This window comes from Hippocampus zosterae, chromosome 9 (genome assembly GCF_025434085.1).
Source record: "Hippocampus zosterae strain Florida chromosome 9, ASM2543408v3, whole genome shotgun sequence".
Lineage (NCBI taxonomy): Eukaryota > Metazoa > Chordata > Actinopteri > Syngnathiformes > Syngnathidae > Hippocampus > Hippocampus zosterae.
Genome location: NC_067459.1, coordinates 3,568,136 through 3,587,268, shown reverse-complemented (window position 1 = coordinate 3,587,268; position 19,133 = coordinate 3,568,136). Strand labels below are relative to the sequence as shown.

The following is a 19,133-nucleotide window of genomic DNA, read 5'->3' as shown; positions in this document are numbered from 1 at the left end:
GAGGTGTTCCGGGCATGTCCCACCGGGAGGAGACCCCGAGGAAGACCCAGGACACGCTGGAGAGACTACGTCACCCAGCTGGCCTGGGAACGCCTCGGAATCCCCCGGGGAGAGCTGGAAGAAGTAGCTAGGGAGAGGGAAGTCTGGGCTTCCCTGCTAAAGCTGTTGCCCCCGCGACCTGGCCCCGGATAAGCGGTAGATGATGGATGGATGGATGGATGGATGGATGGATGGATGGATGGAAGAGTTCCTCTGCCTCAACACAACACTTCTCATTATTTGCTGTGTACTGGCAAAGTGAATAATTGTTATTTTCATGCACCCCATTATTCAAGTCAAGTCAACAGTATTTATAGAGCACTTCCAAACAGCCATCGCTGCATACAAAGTGCTGTACATGGAGCAATTTAACATGCACAATAAACAGTAAGACCAAGAACAAATCTAAGTCATGCTGAGTCGAATGCCAAAGAATACAAGTGAGTTTTGAGGAGGGTTTTGAAGATGGGCAGCGAGGAGGCTTGCCGAATGTTCAGTGGGAGGTCATTCCAGAGAGAGGGACCAGCAACAGAAAAGGCTCGATCCCCTCTGAGCCTCAGTTTAGTTCTTGGTACTTCTAATAATGTCTGGTCCACAGACCTGAGGCGCCGGGCAGTTGTGTAGAGGCGGAAGAGCTCAGAGAGGTAAGGTGGCGCGAGATTATTCAGAGACTTGAAAACAAATAGGAGGTTATTGGTTGGTTGTGAGGAGTGTTGATTTGTACAAGCTTGGCTTGACCATACTAAATTGGCATATAGCCCTGCTCCCCATGACCGCCGTGCATGGGACCGGACCTAAAAAATAAAAAAAAATTTAAAAAGTGGACCTACAGCCTTTCTAGTTGAGGACCACTGTTCTATTCTATGCGTCTTATAATGCGGTGCACCCTATATATGAAATCAGCTTGAAAATTGGCCATTCATTAAAGGTGTGCCTTGTACTCCAAAGTGCCTCATAGTGCGGAAAATACGGTAAATCAATCAATCAAAAACACACAGAAATTAAATCGCCTGAGAGTTTACTATGTCTGCCTGATAGAGGAAAGTAAAGTCATATGCAAACATGCATTTAAGACATATGGGAGCGCTGAATTTGTCATCAGGAAAGAGGAACAAGTCCTTGGGCAAAATGCAAACTAGCTGTAGAGGAAGAAATAAACGGCAACACTTACCAGGGTCACACTCACACATTGAGATCACAATTCAAATGAAACAACAAAAATGTTGTCCTCATTTTAACTGATCCAAACACACTATTGGCACACAATAACAACAGAAGGTAAAAAAACACCGGGAAGGTCAAATATTCCACTGAGATCAGCCCGCAACATGCTCAACGCCATGACAAGACATAAATGTGGCTTTAAGGAGTGCATAAGTCTCTCCATCGGCAACAACTATTTGCAGTAAAATTGCACATTGTTGATTATTAAAATAGATATCCTATATTGGCAAAATATTGGACACAGTTTTTTATTTATTTACAGTAAGATAAGATAACCTTTATTTGTATAAGAAAATGATTTATTTATACTTAGATTTTCTCTCTTATTTAAATGCTGAATTGCAACTCATCTTTCTTTTTTCAAATTATAATTCACCAAATTATTTAGACCAAGATGAAAACATTTAGACCTTTTTTTTAACTTTAATGTGCAACACAAGGTGTAGAATTAAACTGGAAGAAAAAACTAGGATGTTTTTGGGCAAACAAACAAAAAAAACTACAAACAACCTGAAAAAATAAACATGCAAACCCTTAAACGAATGTGATTCCACCACTCAGTGTTTTGGGGTGAGATTCTATGGCACGTTTTGATGTGGCAGCATTTCTCCATTCTTATTTCAAAAAGTGCTCGAAATTGGTTTGCGAGACAGAAGGAACATCAGGTTCTTGGTCAGTCCCTGACGAAGACCCTTCTACTCCATTACTGCAGTGAGACAGGCGGCCCGCTGAAGGAAGAGTTCGGGTACCATTTACAGATGGAGGCGACTGTGCTCCTTCAAAGTAACATATGTTTTTCCGCAATGGTTTAAATGGTGCTGAACAGTAACTCAAAAAGGGAATGAAACTGATTGTATAGGGCAAAGCCGCAAATTCTGGAGGCCCCTTTAATCTGCCTGAAGGCCTTTTTGTTGGCCTCTTTGCAACCTACCCTTTTTTGGGGTGGCTAGGCATGCCTCACCACATGACAGTGACTGCCATCACTGTTTCGTGGTGATAGAGTTCATAAAAATAAATAAATAAATAAATAACCTTTTGGCACCTTCTTTTGGCCAACACATTTTAATTATGAGATCCCGCTGTTGGTTTGGAAGCCCTTTGTGGGTAATGACTTTTGCTGTAAAATGGAACCAAACAATTGTCCAAAAGCCAACCAGGACAGTTTAACTTTTTATTTTGAATTCATCAGAGTCATTTTATACGACGGCAACAGGTACTGCCAACTATTTAACATGAGCTTGAATGTCATTGGCCAATTCTGTACAAAACCGGAGCCTCACTTAAAGACTGGGGATATGTCACGACATTATTGGGTTTCATATTCCTATGCTGTACTGCATCCCATAAATATTTCAGGCGTTTTTTTGTGTTCACATTAAATGTGAAAACAGTTCTGCAAAGATTCACGTTAGTCTCACTTTTGTACATGGCATTTTAACAGGTGTTGTTGACTTTTTATAGCCACTGTACATGAGTTGTCTAGTTTTCTAATAAAAAAGAGAGAACATAATAAGGGGAACTCCTTTTAATTCCTTTGAAAAAATACATTTTTAATTTCCTGCATCTACTTGAACACGATGGTCACGATATCACATAAAGGTTCAACACAAATACTGCATCTCAAATAAAAAGAAAATGAATGCTTTGAGACACGCAGAACGAATCTGTTGCCTTGTGTCATTTAGATGCCACATTTATGCCAAAGACGTGCCGTGCATGTCTGTGCCGACATGAGGCAAGTAGTACACACTTGCAGTCATCATTTGAAGTCATCCAGTTGGGTGGAGAAAAGCTGGGCATTTGTGCAAGGTTAACACTTGGCACCGATATATTTGGTACTTTGGGCATTTGAAGATTGACATTTGGCAGAGTGCTAGCTATACTTCTGCAAAGAAAAACACAATACACCAAAAAAACAAAAAACAAAAAAAAAACAAAGAAGACAAATACTGACGTACTGCAAATGCTACACACTCATGGAAGGTACACATCATGGTGTTTGCACAGTTAAAGTTAAAGATCACCCCATTTAGGTGTGTTTTAAAAATTAAATATCCATTCATAGTACATTCAACTCTAAGCAAATAATGTTTCACCGGTAGAACTGTATGTGAATGAAGTTAAGGGAGGAGTCCCATCAATTCGGCAATACAGTGAAACTCCTCTACAAAGAAACCTACATGGGCGAAAATACCCCCCAATGTGATAAAATCTTCATGCATTAACACCATTTCCACTCTCCTGCCCCCATACAACGAAAAAAACCCTGTTGCGTTATTCGAAATCTTTTTCTCTGCTCTTGCCCCGTTTACTACAACGAAGTCTAATCCAACAGCGACCTCTACTGCTTGGTTCGGAAACGGCAACAGCAACAGCAACCACCACACTGGTTAACACAGCTCTGAGTTTCCTGAATGCAACATACTCATAGCTGCTCTGCCATTGGCTTACCGAGCATCATCCTGGCCTCAGATGTGTGTAAATACTGTAGCTCAGGTGTGCCCATTAGCTCGATCCTGATCTACCGGTAGATCTAAGACAGGTCCCAAGTAGATCCGAGGAGTGTCGAGGAGAAAAAAAACCAAAAACAACCATTTGTGTGTATTTGTACATGTTAGTAATATATTTTTGTGTTAATGTACACTGCACCTTATCATCTTATCAGTCTCATTTTCACCAAAAAAATACTTACAAAATAAAATAAAGCAGGTAAATTTTTAATTTACGGTGGCGCGTGATTACGTCACCGGAAGTTGTGAGCTCTCAGCAGTCTGCAATTGCAGCTTGTGATCAGAACTGTTGCTCTCTATCTTTTATCGTCATTATTCTCATACAGAGTTTGCTTCGTGTACAATTCACCGAGGGCACGGGCAAAGAATAGGAATCTATGAGAGCCCAGGGAAGCACTTTAAAACGGTATGTGTGAGCTACGATAGTTAACAGGCTGCAAAATGCATTGCATGCCTCAGTTTCAGGCTGTTTCTCATCATGGCGTATAGTGTGTGTGTGTGTGTGTGTGTGTGCGTGTGTGTGTGTGTGTGTGCGCGTGTGCCGGTAAGGGTAGATCGAAAGTAAGGTTAGTTGATCGAAAAGTAGATCTTCGATCCAAAAAGTTTGGGCACCCCTGCTGTAGCTAGATCCGTGGAAGATCGAGTGGAATGCATCCGATTAGCTGTTCAGAGTAAGGGACAGTCAAATAAACAAACGTTTCCTGGAATGCTTTACTTGTTATCATGCTAAAAACCTTACGCTAACTGGAGCGCTTATTAGAGAGAAGCCGAGTTCCATCGGGCTAACTATGGCCATCGAGGAATACAAAGCATCCTGTGGCTGGCGTTAAAGGTTCATTGCTTGACATCAGCTGAGCAACGCGATCGAGGGGTGGTTGAGTTAAAAAGTGGGGTGGTGGAAAGAAAAGCCACCGGGTCCAGGAAGTATTTGTTATTGTTAGATTCAGACGCAGCATGAACATTGCATTGCTAAAATGGCTACAAAATGGAAATTGGAGGTCAAGCAGCTAAGACAAGAAGCGCTCTGACGCTGGAAAAGAGGGTTAAAGTGATCAAAATGTAAGACGGAGGAAGCAAAATAAAAGACATTATCCAAGAAATTGATGTAAGTGAAAGTGAATGCTGATTGTACATTTCGCAATTTATTTCCCTTTTTTTTCTTTCTACACTGTCTATATGAAGTGTCAAATACAGTAAGTGTGTGCTCATACTTATGCACTATTGGAATGGAATAAAAATAAAGAGTACACATATGTTTGTGTACACTCATTTGCTACAGTGAAAAACCCCCTGTTGTGAAAAATGTCTTGCCGCAAACATGATTTCGTTTTACAGGAGTTTCACTGTAGATGTGTCATAGTGGAAAACATTAGAAAGGGGTAACTGAGTGCCCACTTTTCAGCTGTAATAGCTTCCACACTTCTAAGTGTGTTTGAGGCACTTGATGTTCATGTAGATCAGGGGTGCTCATTTCGTCGATCGCGATCGACCGGTAGATCGCGGACTGGTCCCCAAGTTATTCCTTATCCATTCGTTGCCTTGAAGCCTTGTGGCTGTAATTGCGCGTCTTTATATTCGCTCGTGTAAGATTAACTCGTTCATCTATAGATTCTCCTTGCTATTTTTCCCGCAAGCGTTTTCTGTTGTTTCCTTAATTATTTCCTGGTCCTTATTTTGACCAGCGCTTTTTGTTGTTCGCCCGGACAGGTATTTTGTGTTTGTATTAAACCTCCTTTGTTCTCTGACAAACCTTTTCCTGTGTCTGCTATTTCGGGGATCCACTCCTAGTTTTTTGTTGTACACGAAGCGATTATTCTATCGCTTCGGGTATAACGTGACATATCTTTTATCATTATCATTATTCTCATATTCTGAATCGGAGTTTGCTATGTGTACAATTCACCAACGGCACGAGCAAAGAATAGGAATCTAGAGGGCCGAGGGAAGCAATTTAAAATGGTACGTGTGAGCTACGATAGTTAACAGGCTGCAAAAGTGCATCACATGCCTCCGTGTCAGGCTGTTGCTCATCATGGTGTGCATGTGTATGTGTGTGCGCGTGCACGGTAACGGGTCGATGGCGGGAGGTTGGTTGATGGAAACTATGGTCCAAAAAGTTTGGGCACCTCTGATGTAGATGAACATTAAAGAGGTCAAAGTTCCATTCTTCGACCACAAACTCATTTATGCTATAATAGCAATGATTCTTGCTAAAACGGGTTTCAGAAAGCTGGAAACATCTCAAAAAACACTGTATTCCAAATCATAATGCATAGTGACTCACGCTTTATTTATTTATTTATTTTTCTTCGGTCACATTTTTGCATGTTTGTTTTCCGGTCTATTTACTTTTTAGATCGGTGATGTAAATGCCAGAGAGATTTTATGTTGGGCCGAATGGACAGTTATGTTGCAAAACGGGGAAAGCAAGTCACATTCTCCATATGACAACCATATATCCATCCTCCGATTTTCTAAACTTCTTTATCCTCACAAGGGTCGCGCGGGGGGTGTTGGAGCCTATCACAGCTGTCTTCGGGCAGTAGGCAGGGAAACGGTTGCCAGCCAATCGTCGGGCACACAGAGACAAACAACCATCTGCGCTCACACTCACTCTAGGGACAATTTTGAGTGTTCAATTAGCCTGTCATGTACGGGTATGTTTTAGGAAAGTGGGAAGTAACCAGAGTACCTGGAGAAAACCCTCAACAGGCCCGGAGAGAACATGCAAACTCCACGTAGGAAGGCTGGAGCCGGGATCGAACCTACGACCTCTGCACCGTGAGGTCAACCCGCTAACCACTCGATCACCGGGCCACCCGCCACTCCACTCTATATCTGATCAGTACACCTACTTGAAATACTCCCAAATGTTATTGCATTTTTAACAACTGAGCTCCGAGGACCACTAAAAATCTTTGAGTTATTTCTTTTTTTTGTGAGTTTTACAGGTTTTATTTATTTTTGATCATGACATTGCTTACCTATTAGAAGACAAAGGTCAAGAAGGTTTCCTTACTTGACAGGTTCCCAAGATTCCCTTTCAAAGCCTCTGTGAATGGACTGAGCAATGGACGACTCCATCAGGTCCACGTAACGCACCACCAGGGGGGCATAAAGGTCTTGCAGGTGTTTGTGGAACCGCCCATTGCAAAGGTTATCTGTTGAGAAAAAAATGATGACTGTGAATGTTCATGCATATGGAGTCAGTCTATGATGGGTGAGCATGATAAGTCATCATTTGTGACATTTGGAGTGTACATCATAAACATTCAATCGTTACTGCGTTAAATGAACAATTTGGGAATATATTCTAAAACATGTGAAAAAATAGGTTCAGAAAGAAAAAACTTGTCAGTGGAGGTTGGTAATGTGACTTTCGCACCTCTTCTCACAGGTGTGACACAGTTGAGGCAGAATGTGTCAGGTCGAAGATGTCAGAATACTTCTTAATCGGAACCAATCACACACACACAGTCCCTCCTGTCTCTGCCAGCTTCCAACTGGGAAAAAGGCAACACTGACAAAGACCGCAGGAGATAAAATGGAGGCCAGTGTGTGCTAAAGTGATGGCTCACGGCTCCATGCAGCGTGCTTGGTTTTCCTCTCCCTCGCTCTCTCTTTGTTTTTCTCTCCCCCTCTGAGCATGTATGTGTTTGTGTGTATTGGCATTGGAGTCAAGGTCAGCGATACACAGTAGGTGCAATGTTTGTTGTGTTCCGTGACTGCCACTTTCCCAATTAGCCACTTCAGCGGCAGTTGTCCACTTGGATGTGTTGTGGCCAGGAGTGTGTTTGCAGGGCTTGCCGCGACCCAAACGCGACTGCTTTGGTCCTCATTAACTCCTCGAATAGCAACCAGATTTGGGTGGCTGTCTGGTACGGGCTATTTACTGCTGCATAAGTGCATCGCTGAGGGGCACCGGATCAAATGACCTTCTGCAGAATGTAAGTCTGCATCAAGATAGAGTTCGAGTCGAGAGAGTATTTACGTGGGCAACATACAGTATATTGTCTGTCTTTGGCTGTATTGCGGAGATTATTTACTGTGCATGATGTCTTAATGAACATTTTTTTGACTACTTGCAAATAAGTAATTTAATTCATGATCTTTCATGTTGTCAATGATCTTTAAAAGTGCGACACTTTTTGTTACTGAGTGGACTTTTTTGACTTGTAATTACTGGTCGAAGAATTGTTTGCTATGTCCTCCTGTATATTATTTCAATTGACATCTTCAATGTTCCAAAGTGGGGCCCTTTTGAGGCACTACCAAATGAGCAGATTTTCAAGGAATGAGTGGATTACAATCTAACTTCTCCTTGACTCCCGGTTGACTAAAAGAAAAGGGGAAACATTCCCTGGGGACAATTAGCACCCAATTGGTTGAGTTGGAATTGTTAAGAGCGAAGTGTATCCTCTACAGGACCACAGACTCTTACTCCCTCGGGCAAGAATGCAGTTCATTATAGAGATTGCAGGCCTGCAGCAACCAAAGTCAAGATCATTATCTTCGGTCAAACACACACACACACACACACACATGTGAATGAATACACAATTGTCAGCACATTTACAATATACATGTTGTTCACCCACATAGGTATTGATCCATTTTAGATGGCGCATTGACACAAACCAGTGCCAGAAACAGACACATCAAGCTCCAACAAAAATGGCATATGAGACACTTTTCAGTAATGCATATTCTGGAAACATGTTTTCCTCAACAAAAGCAGCACCAGACGACCGTTGTTTTGATGAACTTGCCTCAATAATTGGCAAAAATAATCAGCGTTAAAGGTATGATCAGTGAAATGTTCTTTTGTTAAATGCAGCTGATTCAATTGTTCGGGGAATTGATCGAGTAGGACTGTCCTGAAAACGATTTTGAAATTTTAAATCCATCCAGTCATTTTTTTTTTGGATGACTTGTCCTCATTGGAGTCGTGGGTGAGGTGGAGCCTATCCTAGTTGACAATGGGTGAGAGGAGCATTACACCCTAGAAAGGTCATCGGCAAATCGCAGGGCACAAGCACAGTAAAAACAACGGAAGCACTGGAATTCTTACTTTGCTCGTCTCCCTCCAATTCTACAAAGAATTTAAAAGGTAAAAAGGTCAATTTGAAACAATGAAAGATACATGCTGAAGAAAAAAGAGGGGGGGGCTTTGTATATAATCCGTACAATTTAAAAATGATGACATTTCAAATAAAAAAAAGGACAGTCCATCCACATTTGGCAGTAGCAATAATTTAATTGGTGCAAAAAGAAAAACAAAAGGCACCGACGATTCAAGTATTGCAGGTTGCAGAGGTTATACACAGTGTAACCGTTGAAATGTGCAAGATTAGAAAAGTAAAATGTTGCACAGTGTGCTTGACAGATTGTGCTGTCATTTGTTGAGCAGTCTGCTAGTGTGTGGGTAGAAGCTGTTTTTTTTTTTTTTTGGGCTTGTTTCACTTCGTGTGATTCCTGTAGCGTCTGCCAGATGGGAGAAGCTTGTACATTGTGTGTTGGAGATGTGTACTGTTGTGGGACAGCTGTCATATATGTGGCGCAGTGGTGTAAAGGCTACATCACAGATGTTTTGAGATCTTTTTTAATGACATTCTGGCATGCGTTCCTGTTCTGCATGGTACAGTTTGAAGGTTTTCTTCCTGCAGACCTTTGCATACCTCAGATGGCAATACTGTTCGTATAATCTCCCTGCATCTGTATGAGGCGAGTGCGTCAAAGTGGGTGTTAGAACTCATTCAGTGAATCTGGCAGTGTGTTGTTGCTGCTCCTGGTCCATGGTGTTACGCCACTATAGGAGGTGTGTGATGTGATGAGGCTCTGCTCTTTGGAGTCAGGGGTGTTGTACTCTCACTCCAGGTTCAGCCTGAATGGTCTCTTAGCTTCTCTGATGGATCTACGTGGTCGTATTGCACTTTTTGGGGACATCACTATCACCAGAGGCGAATGCAGCGGAGGATGCAAATGGCATGGGCCATAAATCACCGGCCAGGTGTTTGATTTCAATAGATATCGCAGCACGTGGTAGCGGCAATGCTGTTGATGCATGTGCTGATGTAATCCGTGACAGCTGAGAAGGAGAGATACTCCTCAGATACTACATTCAGACTAAAAGTGAGGTGAGAGTTTTTGGTGGTGCAATCCCATATATAGTCGATGCAGTTCTTGCAGTCAAGCACGGATGCGTGCATAGCGGATTTAACTTTTGTTACACAACACCTCACAGCAGCCAAAACGCTTTGGCAATGTACAATGTCATACACAGCGTCGTGTACAGTTAGTTTTTGAGTCAAGATTCTACAACAATGGAAGCAAACTTTCTCATCGCTGACTGTAGCTAGCCGGAGTTCAAGAACGCAGCCATCAATTAGTACGGGACAGGGATAGAAGAAAGCAGGCTCGGAGAATGGTGAGCAAGGAAATTGGCATACCCGATAAATGTATTTACCAGTATTGACTGCAGGAGAAAAGGAGTGGCTCGGCTGCAGTCCGAGGAAAGAAGTACTCTGCAGTGCTATCGCTTCTTTACCTGTTGAAATGCTCTAGTTGTCTGTCAAGCAAAGCCCCCTCCCCTTCTCTGGTGTGCGCAAATGAAGCCGCCGTGTCTAGTACAAACTACAGCAGTCAAATTGCAGCAAGTAAAACAAGGTGGAATGCTCATCTCACGTTTGGTCTGAACCTAGCCTAAGACTTCAATGCAGCCCTAACTCTTTAATGAAAGACATCCCAATTTGGAGTGTAAATGCAGTCTTGTAGTACAACATCAGTCTCTTCATTCCAAACATTTACTGTTTTCTTTGCTGGAGAGTCAGTTTGAGGAGCTGCCTGAAGGAACACCAATATGTGCCAATACCAAGGAGGCATATAAACCCCTCCCCCGTCTTGGAAGAGCAGACCACAACTTGGTATTTCTCGAGCCTGTGAACAAACCCCTCGTGCACAGACAGCCAACTGTGACCAGAATGGTCAGGAAATGGTTCATGGATGCTGAAGATGCTCTGTGGGACTGCTTCGACACAACCAGGAGGGGACTCTTCAGCGAAGTTCATGGGGAGGACATTGATGCACTTACTGACACCATCACGGACTACATAAACTTCTGTGAGGAGAACACCGTGCCCGCCAGAACTGTGCGGTGTTTTTCCAACAACAAACCATGGATTAATCCTGACATAAAGGCCCTCCTGAAGGAGAAGAAGAGAGCTTTTATGTCGAGAAACAGAGAGGAGCTGGAGGCCGTGCAGATTCGGCTGAGAAGAAAGATCAGAGAGGGGAAGAAGACATACAGGATGAAATTGGAGGACATGTTACAGGCCAGCAATGTCACTGATGTCTGGAGGGGCCTGAAAACCATCTCAGGCCATGACAGCCCAAAGACATTGACTGAGAAGGACAAGGACTGGGCAGATGGACTGAACCGTTTTTCAACTATTTCGACCAGTCGTCTGTCCCTTCCCCCAACCACGAACTGCTCTCACTGAGGACTTCTCCTCCCCCTCCTCTTTCGACCAGCTCTCAATAACCCAGTCTGTCACCTGGTTCCTGCCTGTCCGTCACAACAGAGCAGGTGAGGAACCAACTGAGAAAGATGAATGTGAGGAATGCAGCAGGTCCAGACAAGATCAGTTCCCGGTTCCTCAGGACCTGCTCTGAACAGCTGTGTGACATTGTCCAGCATATGTTCAACCTGAGCCTGAAGCTGGGCAGAATTCCACAGCTGTGGAAAACTTTGTGCCTGGTCCCAGTGCCCAAGACCCCCCACCTTAAGGAGCTGAACAGCTACAGACCGGTGGCGCTGACGTCTCACCTGATGAAGACGCTGGAGAGACTCGTCCTCGCCCACCTTTGACCGATGGTGAGCTCGGCACTGGACCCGCTGCAGTTTACCTATCAGCCTGGTATTGGTGTGGAAGACGCCATTATCTACCTCCTCCACTCAGTGCTGTCACAGTTGGAGAAGGCTGGGAGCACTGTGAGAATCATGTTGTTTGATTTCTCCAGTGCCTTCAACACCATCCAGCCCAACTTACTGGGAGGCAAACTGCAGAACTCCGGAGTGGACCACCATCTCACAGCATGGATCATAGACTACCTCACAAACCGTCCGGAGTACGTGAGGTTGCAGAGCTGTGAGTCGGACAGGCTTTTCTGCAACCCTGGAGCGCCGCAGGGGACTATTCTGGCTCCATTCCTGTTCATCCTCTACACCTCGGACTTCAGACACGGCACTCCAAACTGACACCTTCAGAGGTTCTCCGATGACTCTGCGATTGTTGGCCTCATTACAGAGGGGGACGATCGGGAGTACAAGGGACTGTCAAAGGACTTTGTGGGCTGGTGCCAGCAGAATGTCCTCCAGCAAACAGTCCTCACCAGCACCGATGAACATCCAGGATATGGACATAGAGAGGATGACCTCCTACAAATACCTAGGTGTTCTTCTGAACAACAAACTGGACTGGTCTACAAACTCGGACACCCTGATTAGGAAAGGACAGAGCAGACTCTTCCTACTCAGGAAACTGAGGTCTTTTAGGGTTCAGGGGTCGCTCCTTAAGACTTTCTATGACTCGGTGGTGGCCTCGGCCATCCATTATGGCATTGTCTGCTGGTCAGGCAGCATCTCAGCCCGGGACAGAAAGAGACTGGAGCGACTGGTCAGGAAGCCAGGTTCTGTCCTAGGCTGCTCCCTTGACACTCTGGAGGAGGTGGGCAACAGAAGGATGCTAACTAAGCTAAAAGCTATGATGGCCAGTCCCTCCCACCCCCTCCAGCCCACCCTGACAGCACTTGGTAGATCCTTCAGCCAGAGACTGTTACACCCGCGCTGCAAGAAGGAGAGATACGACGCTCGTTCCTACCGACTGCTGTCAGGCTGCTGAATAAAAATAATAACAATAATAATAATAATAATACTTAAATGATGTGAAACGAATGTAAAATGTGAAAAACAATTGTAAATAGTGCTGCAATTTATCAAATTTGTATTTATATTGCACTTAATTGAACGGTGTTTGTTTTTTCTTCTTTCTTCTTTCTACCCACATTCTTGCTGCTGGAGGCTGTAAATTTCCCCAGTGTGGGACAAATAAAGGATATCTTATCTTATCTTATCTTATCTTATTTTATCTTATCTTATCTTGTGTGGTCACACTGTCCAAAATGGGGCCTAGGCACAGCATTAAATGTATCCTTAAACATGCTATGAACTTGGTCCAGTGTGTTAGTTAACTATGTTGAAATCTTTAGGCGCTGTTGGTATTTTGGGAGAACAGCTCTGAGGTAACAATGGTTGAAATCTTGCGCTGCAATAAATAAGCAAGAGCATAAACAAAAGAAGAACAAGCAAACTCCACACAGGAAGCCTTCTTGTGTGATTGTCACGAGCTGAGGTGTCACGGTGCCGTACATTTTAGATCACATAATACATGGACATAACTTATTTATACATAATACATACATTTAGCATATTTTCTATATTCACTATAAGGCGCTTTGAATTATAAGGTACAGCTCCAATGAATTGCCTATTTTAAAACTGTTTATTTATCATATATAGGGCGCACTGTATTATAAGTTGCATAGAAGCTACAATATTGGCTGCAATTGCGCTATGCATCCACTAGATCATGCTATGCTGAAGGGAATACAAAACAATACAATACAGCTTTATTTATTTAGAGCCCTCACAACCAATTAAGAAACCCATGTGAACTGGTCAAAAACATGGAGATGAAACATACATAAAAATGGCATTACAAAACAATAAAAGTTGATGAAGACAATTGATTCAACAAAAAGGCACACAAATCTCCTGGGCTCACATCCACATATCTTTTGAAGTCTTGCTTGTTTCCTTCTCCCTTCATTTAGTCAGTAGTTAAATATGCTTTTGGTATCATCTTCGTTTCGTAATGGCTGCGCAGAGCTCACAAAGTAGTTTGCTGTTAAGAGTGTGTCATGGTGAATGCACATGTCAATTAGTGTCAGGCAGAACCCTTTTAGGTAACAATTGGTTCCTGCTAATAATCACCAGGAGATGGCAAAGGCACACAAACAGGGAAACAATTCAATCCTTTGGACACAACATACTAACCTCCTATTCTTATTTTGATAAAACACTCCTGTCTTAAAAAAATTAATCATGGTGTTTTTCAGAGCGGCTGAATTATTGTTTGTTTGTTTTGTTTGTTTGTTTGTTTGTTTGTTTACTGAACATAAAACATATACAGTAATAATTTGACAGAAAATAAGGTAGATAAAAAAGTAAAAAGAAAGAAATCAGTCTTCATTCAACACAGTTATTATGTTCAAGGGAGTAGGATGAAGTAAAAAACTTATCTAGTCCTACCCCGTTATGTGTTTATATCTACTAAATCATTTTTATATCAATCAGAAAAGAAAAAGTAAGAAGAAGTCTCCATTAAGGCTCATACTTTACCCTTAACCGTGATATTTTTACAACTTTGGGTTTGTATCGGGATTATATACATCCTCACCCTGGCACTCTTGTGTCAACACCTCCCCATATAAAGAACCAGCAGCACCACAAATTTGATGCTTCAAATTAATCACCATCCCACAAAGCACACTAACTAAACATTCAACATCCTAATGCTGAAGAAGGGTTGCTTTTCCATTCATTTGATATAAAAGAACCAAAAAAAAAAAAAACGGCAGTCAAACCAATTATATATTTTGTAATTTTTGAAAGACTTCCAGACAGTGGCCGGCAATGAAGGCATAATTGCAATGTATTTTAAATGATGGTCTAATGCTCATGTTATTAGATCGAGTGTACTGTATGCCCAATAATGTTTACGCATTCACACAGAAAAAAGATAAGATAAAACTGTGTAAAAACCTATTTTTATTTGGACCCACTAGATTTGGAAATAGTTGCCGATGAAGGACATAAAATTTTTCATTTTATATCCTTGAGTAACCATTTTTAAGTGTGAATAAATTAAGTGTGTATAAAATCATATCGATCCTTATTTTTTTTCATAATATGAAGTATAGCACTAGGTAAGTGGCTAATCTCATTTCTCCAGGCCCAACTCACAGTCAATCCTCAGGAAGTCGTTGAGTAGCTGAAAGAGGGGGAAACTGTCCCAGCTGTCAGGCGGCTGCACCTCAAGAGCTGCATCCATGTCAGTCGAGTAGAGACACAGGAAGGTCTCAGCGTGCTCCACCATCAGGTCTGACCACCAGGCAAAGGCCTTCAGATAGAGTCGAGGAGACGAGTGAGACTCAACTCAAGTCAACTTTATTTATACAGCATTTTAAAAACAACTATAGCTGCATACAAAGTAGTGTACGAAAACGAATAATCTGACAGATAAAAACAACTGCAGCTAAAACAATAAATGAATAACAAACACAAGTGTGTATATATAAAAAATATACAGTATGTATATATATATATATATACATATATATATATTGCGCGTCGTCCCGCACGCGGTCTGTCCTTCCGTCTGTCCCTTTTCAAAACGTACCTACTTCACCGCTGCGCGCCGCCGCTGCGCGCCGCCACTGCGCCGCCACTGCGCCGCTCAGGCAGTGGCTCACTTCGATCGCGCGGGCATCTTAGCGAAAATATGTTGTCTACCCACAAGCATTGCAATGATATTGTTAGTTATTTAGTAGAGCTAAACATCTCTTTATTTTCGCGATAAGCAATGAAGATGAACAAAAAGTTGAACCAAGCAACAACACTTTTGAGGGCCGAAGGCCCACCTTACCAGCCTTCCGCAGGAACTAGCTGATGAGCCGCCCGGAGGGCGGCGAACCACCACCTTACCAGCCTTCCGTAGGAACTAGCCGATGAGCCGCCTGGAGGGCAGCGAACCAGCTAGTATATATATATATATGGTGACTAAGAGAGACAAGGTAGTCCACACTGAAGGGGTCTCACTCCCTGAAGGAACAATAGCAGACATTGAGGACAGCTACAAGTACCTCGGTATACCACAAGTCAATGGCAACCTCAAAATGACAAAAGGAATGCAGCAACGACCAAAAAAACCTCCAGCGGGTGAGGCAAGTCCGAAGAAGCTAGCTCAATGGCAAGAACAACACCTGGGCAATAAACAGCTATGCCCTGCCAGTGATCAGATACCCTGCAGGAATAATAAGGTGACCAAAGAAAGGGATTCAGACCACGGATGTTAAGACCCGAAAGCTCCTAACCAGGCATGGAGCATTCCATCCCAAATCCAGCACCCTGAGACTGTACACAAGCCGTAAGGAAGGAGGCCGGGGACGAGTGAGTGTGAGTGTGAGAGCCACTGTCCAGGATGAAACATTCAAGCTCCATGAATACATCAAGGAGAAGGCTCCAACGGATGACGTACTCAGAGAATGTCTCAGACAGTGGGGAACAGAAGATTATGAGGCGCTGTAAGAGGGACCATCATGGGAGGACAAGCCCCTACACGGGATGTACCACCGGACCATAACTGAAGTGGCCGATCTCAAGAAGTCCTATCAGTGGCTAGAGAGGGCTGGCCTGAAGGACAGCACAGGGGCACTCATCCTGGCTGCTCAAGAGCAGGCCCTGAGCACCAGAGCCATCGTGGCCCAGATATACCACACCAGACAAGACCCAAGATGGCACCTGAGACAATCCAACACATAACTGCAGGTTGTAAGATGCTGGTAGGGAAACCTTACATGGAACACCATAACCAGGTGGCTGGCATAGTCTACAAAAACATCTGTGCGGACTACAGGAAACCCCAAGGTCAAAATGGGAAACACCTCCGAAGGTTGTGGAGAATTACCGAGCGAATATCCTGTGAGACTTCCAGATACAGACTGACAAGATTGTAATGGCGAACCAACCAGATAACGTGATCATAGATAAATGGCAGAGGAAAGCCGTTGTAGTGGATGTAGTGATCCCAAGTGATGGGAACATCACGAGAGAAATACCAAGGGCTCAGAGAGGAGCTGGAGAGAGCCTGGAAGGTAGAGGTGACAGTCGTGCTTGTGGCACACGTCGCAGCAGATGTTACGTTGCTCTATAAATACACCAGAAACAAGTCAAGTCAAAAGTATTTATAGAGCACTTTCAAACAGCCATCGCTGCATACAAAGTGCTATACATGGAGCGATTTAACATACACAATAAACAGTAAGACGAATCGGTAATAAAGGCGGTAGAAAGCACCAAGCAGTAAAATCAAGAACTCATGCTGAGTCGAACGCCAAAGAATACAAGTGAGTTTTGAGGAGGGCTTTAAAGATGGGCAGCGAGGAGGCTTGCCGAATGTTCAGTGGGAGTTCATTCCAGAGAGAGGGACCAGCAACAGAAAAGGCTCGAACCCCTCTGAGCCTCAGTTTAGTTCTTGGTACTTCTAACAAAGACTGGATCCACAGACCTGAGGCGCCGGGCAGGTGTGTAGGGGCGGATGAGCTCAGAGAGGTAAGGTGGCGCGAGATTATTCAGAGATTTGAAAACAAAGAGGAGGATCTTGAAAATAACTCTAAAATGAATGGGGAGCCAGTATAGGGATGCCAGAGTGGGAGTTATATGCTCCCTCTTACGAGTACCAGTCAAGAGGCGAGCAGCGACATTCTGGACCAGCTGAAGGCGCTTAATGGAGGACTGGCTGACTCCAAAGTACAGGGCATTGCAGTAATCCAGCCGGGATGTGACAAAGGCATGAATTACTGTCTCAAAGTGTTCATGTGAGAGGAGAGGTTTTATTTTGGCCAGCTGTCTAAGGTGAAAGAAGCTTGATTTAACAACGGCACCAATTTGCCGATCGAGTTTGAAATCACTGTCCAGTTTAAGGCCCAAGTTTGAGACCGTTGATTTCAGATAAGGAGACAGGGGGCCCAAGTCTACAGGATGGAATGTACAAGGGCCACTGGGACCAAACAATATCACCTCTGTCTTCTTTTCGTTGAATTTCAAGAAATTTGGTGCCGTCCAGGTTTTGATTTCTTCCAGACAGGATAGGAGTGGCCTTAATGAGAAGGCGTCTTTCTTGCTCAGTGGGACATAGATCTGGCAGTCATCTGCATAGCAGTGGAAGGGAATACCATGTTTCCTTAAGATGGAACCCAATGGGAGCAGATACAGCGAGAACAGCAGAGGCCCCAGAATTGAGCCCTGTGGAACACCACATGACAGGGGAGCAGTGCGTGACTCAGAGCAGCCAAGGCTAACACAAAAGGTCCTGTCAGTTAGATAGGATCTAAACCACTCAAGAGCACTGCCGCCAATACCCACCAAGTGCTGCAAACGAGTCAGCAGAATACTGTGATCCAGTGTATCAAATGCTGCAGTTAAGTCCAATAAAACCAGACACATGTGGTCTCCAGAGTCATTTGCCAGGAGGATGTCATTAGAAACGCGTAACAGGGCTGACTCCGTGCTATGCATCGTCTTGAAACCTGACTGGAAGAAACAAAGCAACAAGCGCGCTGCAGAAGTCCACACCCATGTCTGTTTTGCCAGCCATGGATAAATGGATACTTAAAGAGTTTATGAATGTAAAGTTTACTTTGAAAAAGTTGCCAGATTGTTCTACTGACAACACCAAAGTTACCTGTATGTTTTGCAGTCGTAAACTGAGCTATCATCAAAGCACATCGGGTCTGAAATACCACTTAATTAATGGCCAATCACACAGCTGATGTGAGTACTCCTCCCCCTCGTCCAAGACAGACAGCTATGGATAATTTCAAAGCGAAGAAAATGGATAACACGACGAAGAACAAATTTGCTGAAGCCAGAGGTAAATGTATGGCTAATGCATGCAAGCCTGTCAACATTGTCCACAGCGAGACTGAAGCTGAAATCATTCGCATTGCATCGAATGACTCCACTACGGATTGCCAGCGAGAGCCTCCATTACAAGCTGTGTACAGATATTGTACATAGCGGAGAAGGCTAAGGTACCCAAAGCGGGAGAAGACACTGTTTCGGGAGAGAAATAAGAAACTAGGTTGAAGAAAGAGCAGGCATTCTGTTGAGTACAATGTATGCCACTGACACGATTGTTACTTGTTTGGAACTATTTTGTGTGGAAGGTTAACGTCTTCCGTGTCCATATAAATACCGTATTTTCACAACTATAAGGCACCATTAAAAGTCTTAAATTTTCTCCAAAATGGACAGGACGCCTTATAATGCGGAGCGTCTGGACTCTAGTGTATGAACGGAGTTCCAAAGCATGACTGAGAGCGCTTCTGGCAGACACGCTGTTTATATAGAGAAATTATTTCCCCATTGTGGGACAAATAAAGGATATCTTAAAAGGCGGAGTGAGTGACGACAGGCATGCGGAAGTACGCCAATGAGTGAAGGGTGGGCGTGTAAGAGGA

At 43.5% G+C, this 19,133-nt stretch overlaps 1 protein-coding gene across 22 annotated transcripts in view; it reads right to left on the bottom strand.

The window, feature by feature from the left end:
• cadpsa (Ca2+-dependent activator protein for secretion a) overlaps window positions 1-19,133 on the bottom strand; it is a 187,171-nt gene that overhangs the window by 51,322 nt on the left and 116,716 nt on the right. For 15 of the 22 annotated variants that reach the window (XM_052075015.1, XM_052075012.1, XM_052075017.1 and 12 more), the window contains 3 exons: window positions 14,857-15,013; window positions 6,793-6,934; window positions 3,014-3,148 (listed from right to left, as the gene is read on the bottom strand). In XM_052075015.1, the coding sequence (XP_051930975.1) occupies window positions 3,014-3,148; window positions 6,793-6,934; window positions 14,857-15,013 (434 nt within the window). The remainder of the gene's footprint in view (window positions 1-3,013; window positions 3,149-6,792; window positions 6,935-14,856; window positions 15,014-19,133) is intronic. The other 7 variants (XM_052075020.1, XM_052075021.1, XM_052075027.1 and 4 more) reach the window with 1 other exon arrangement.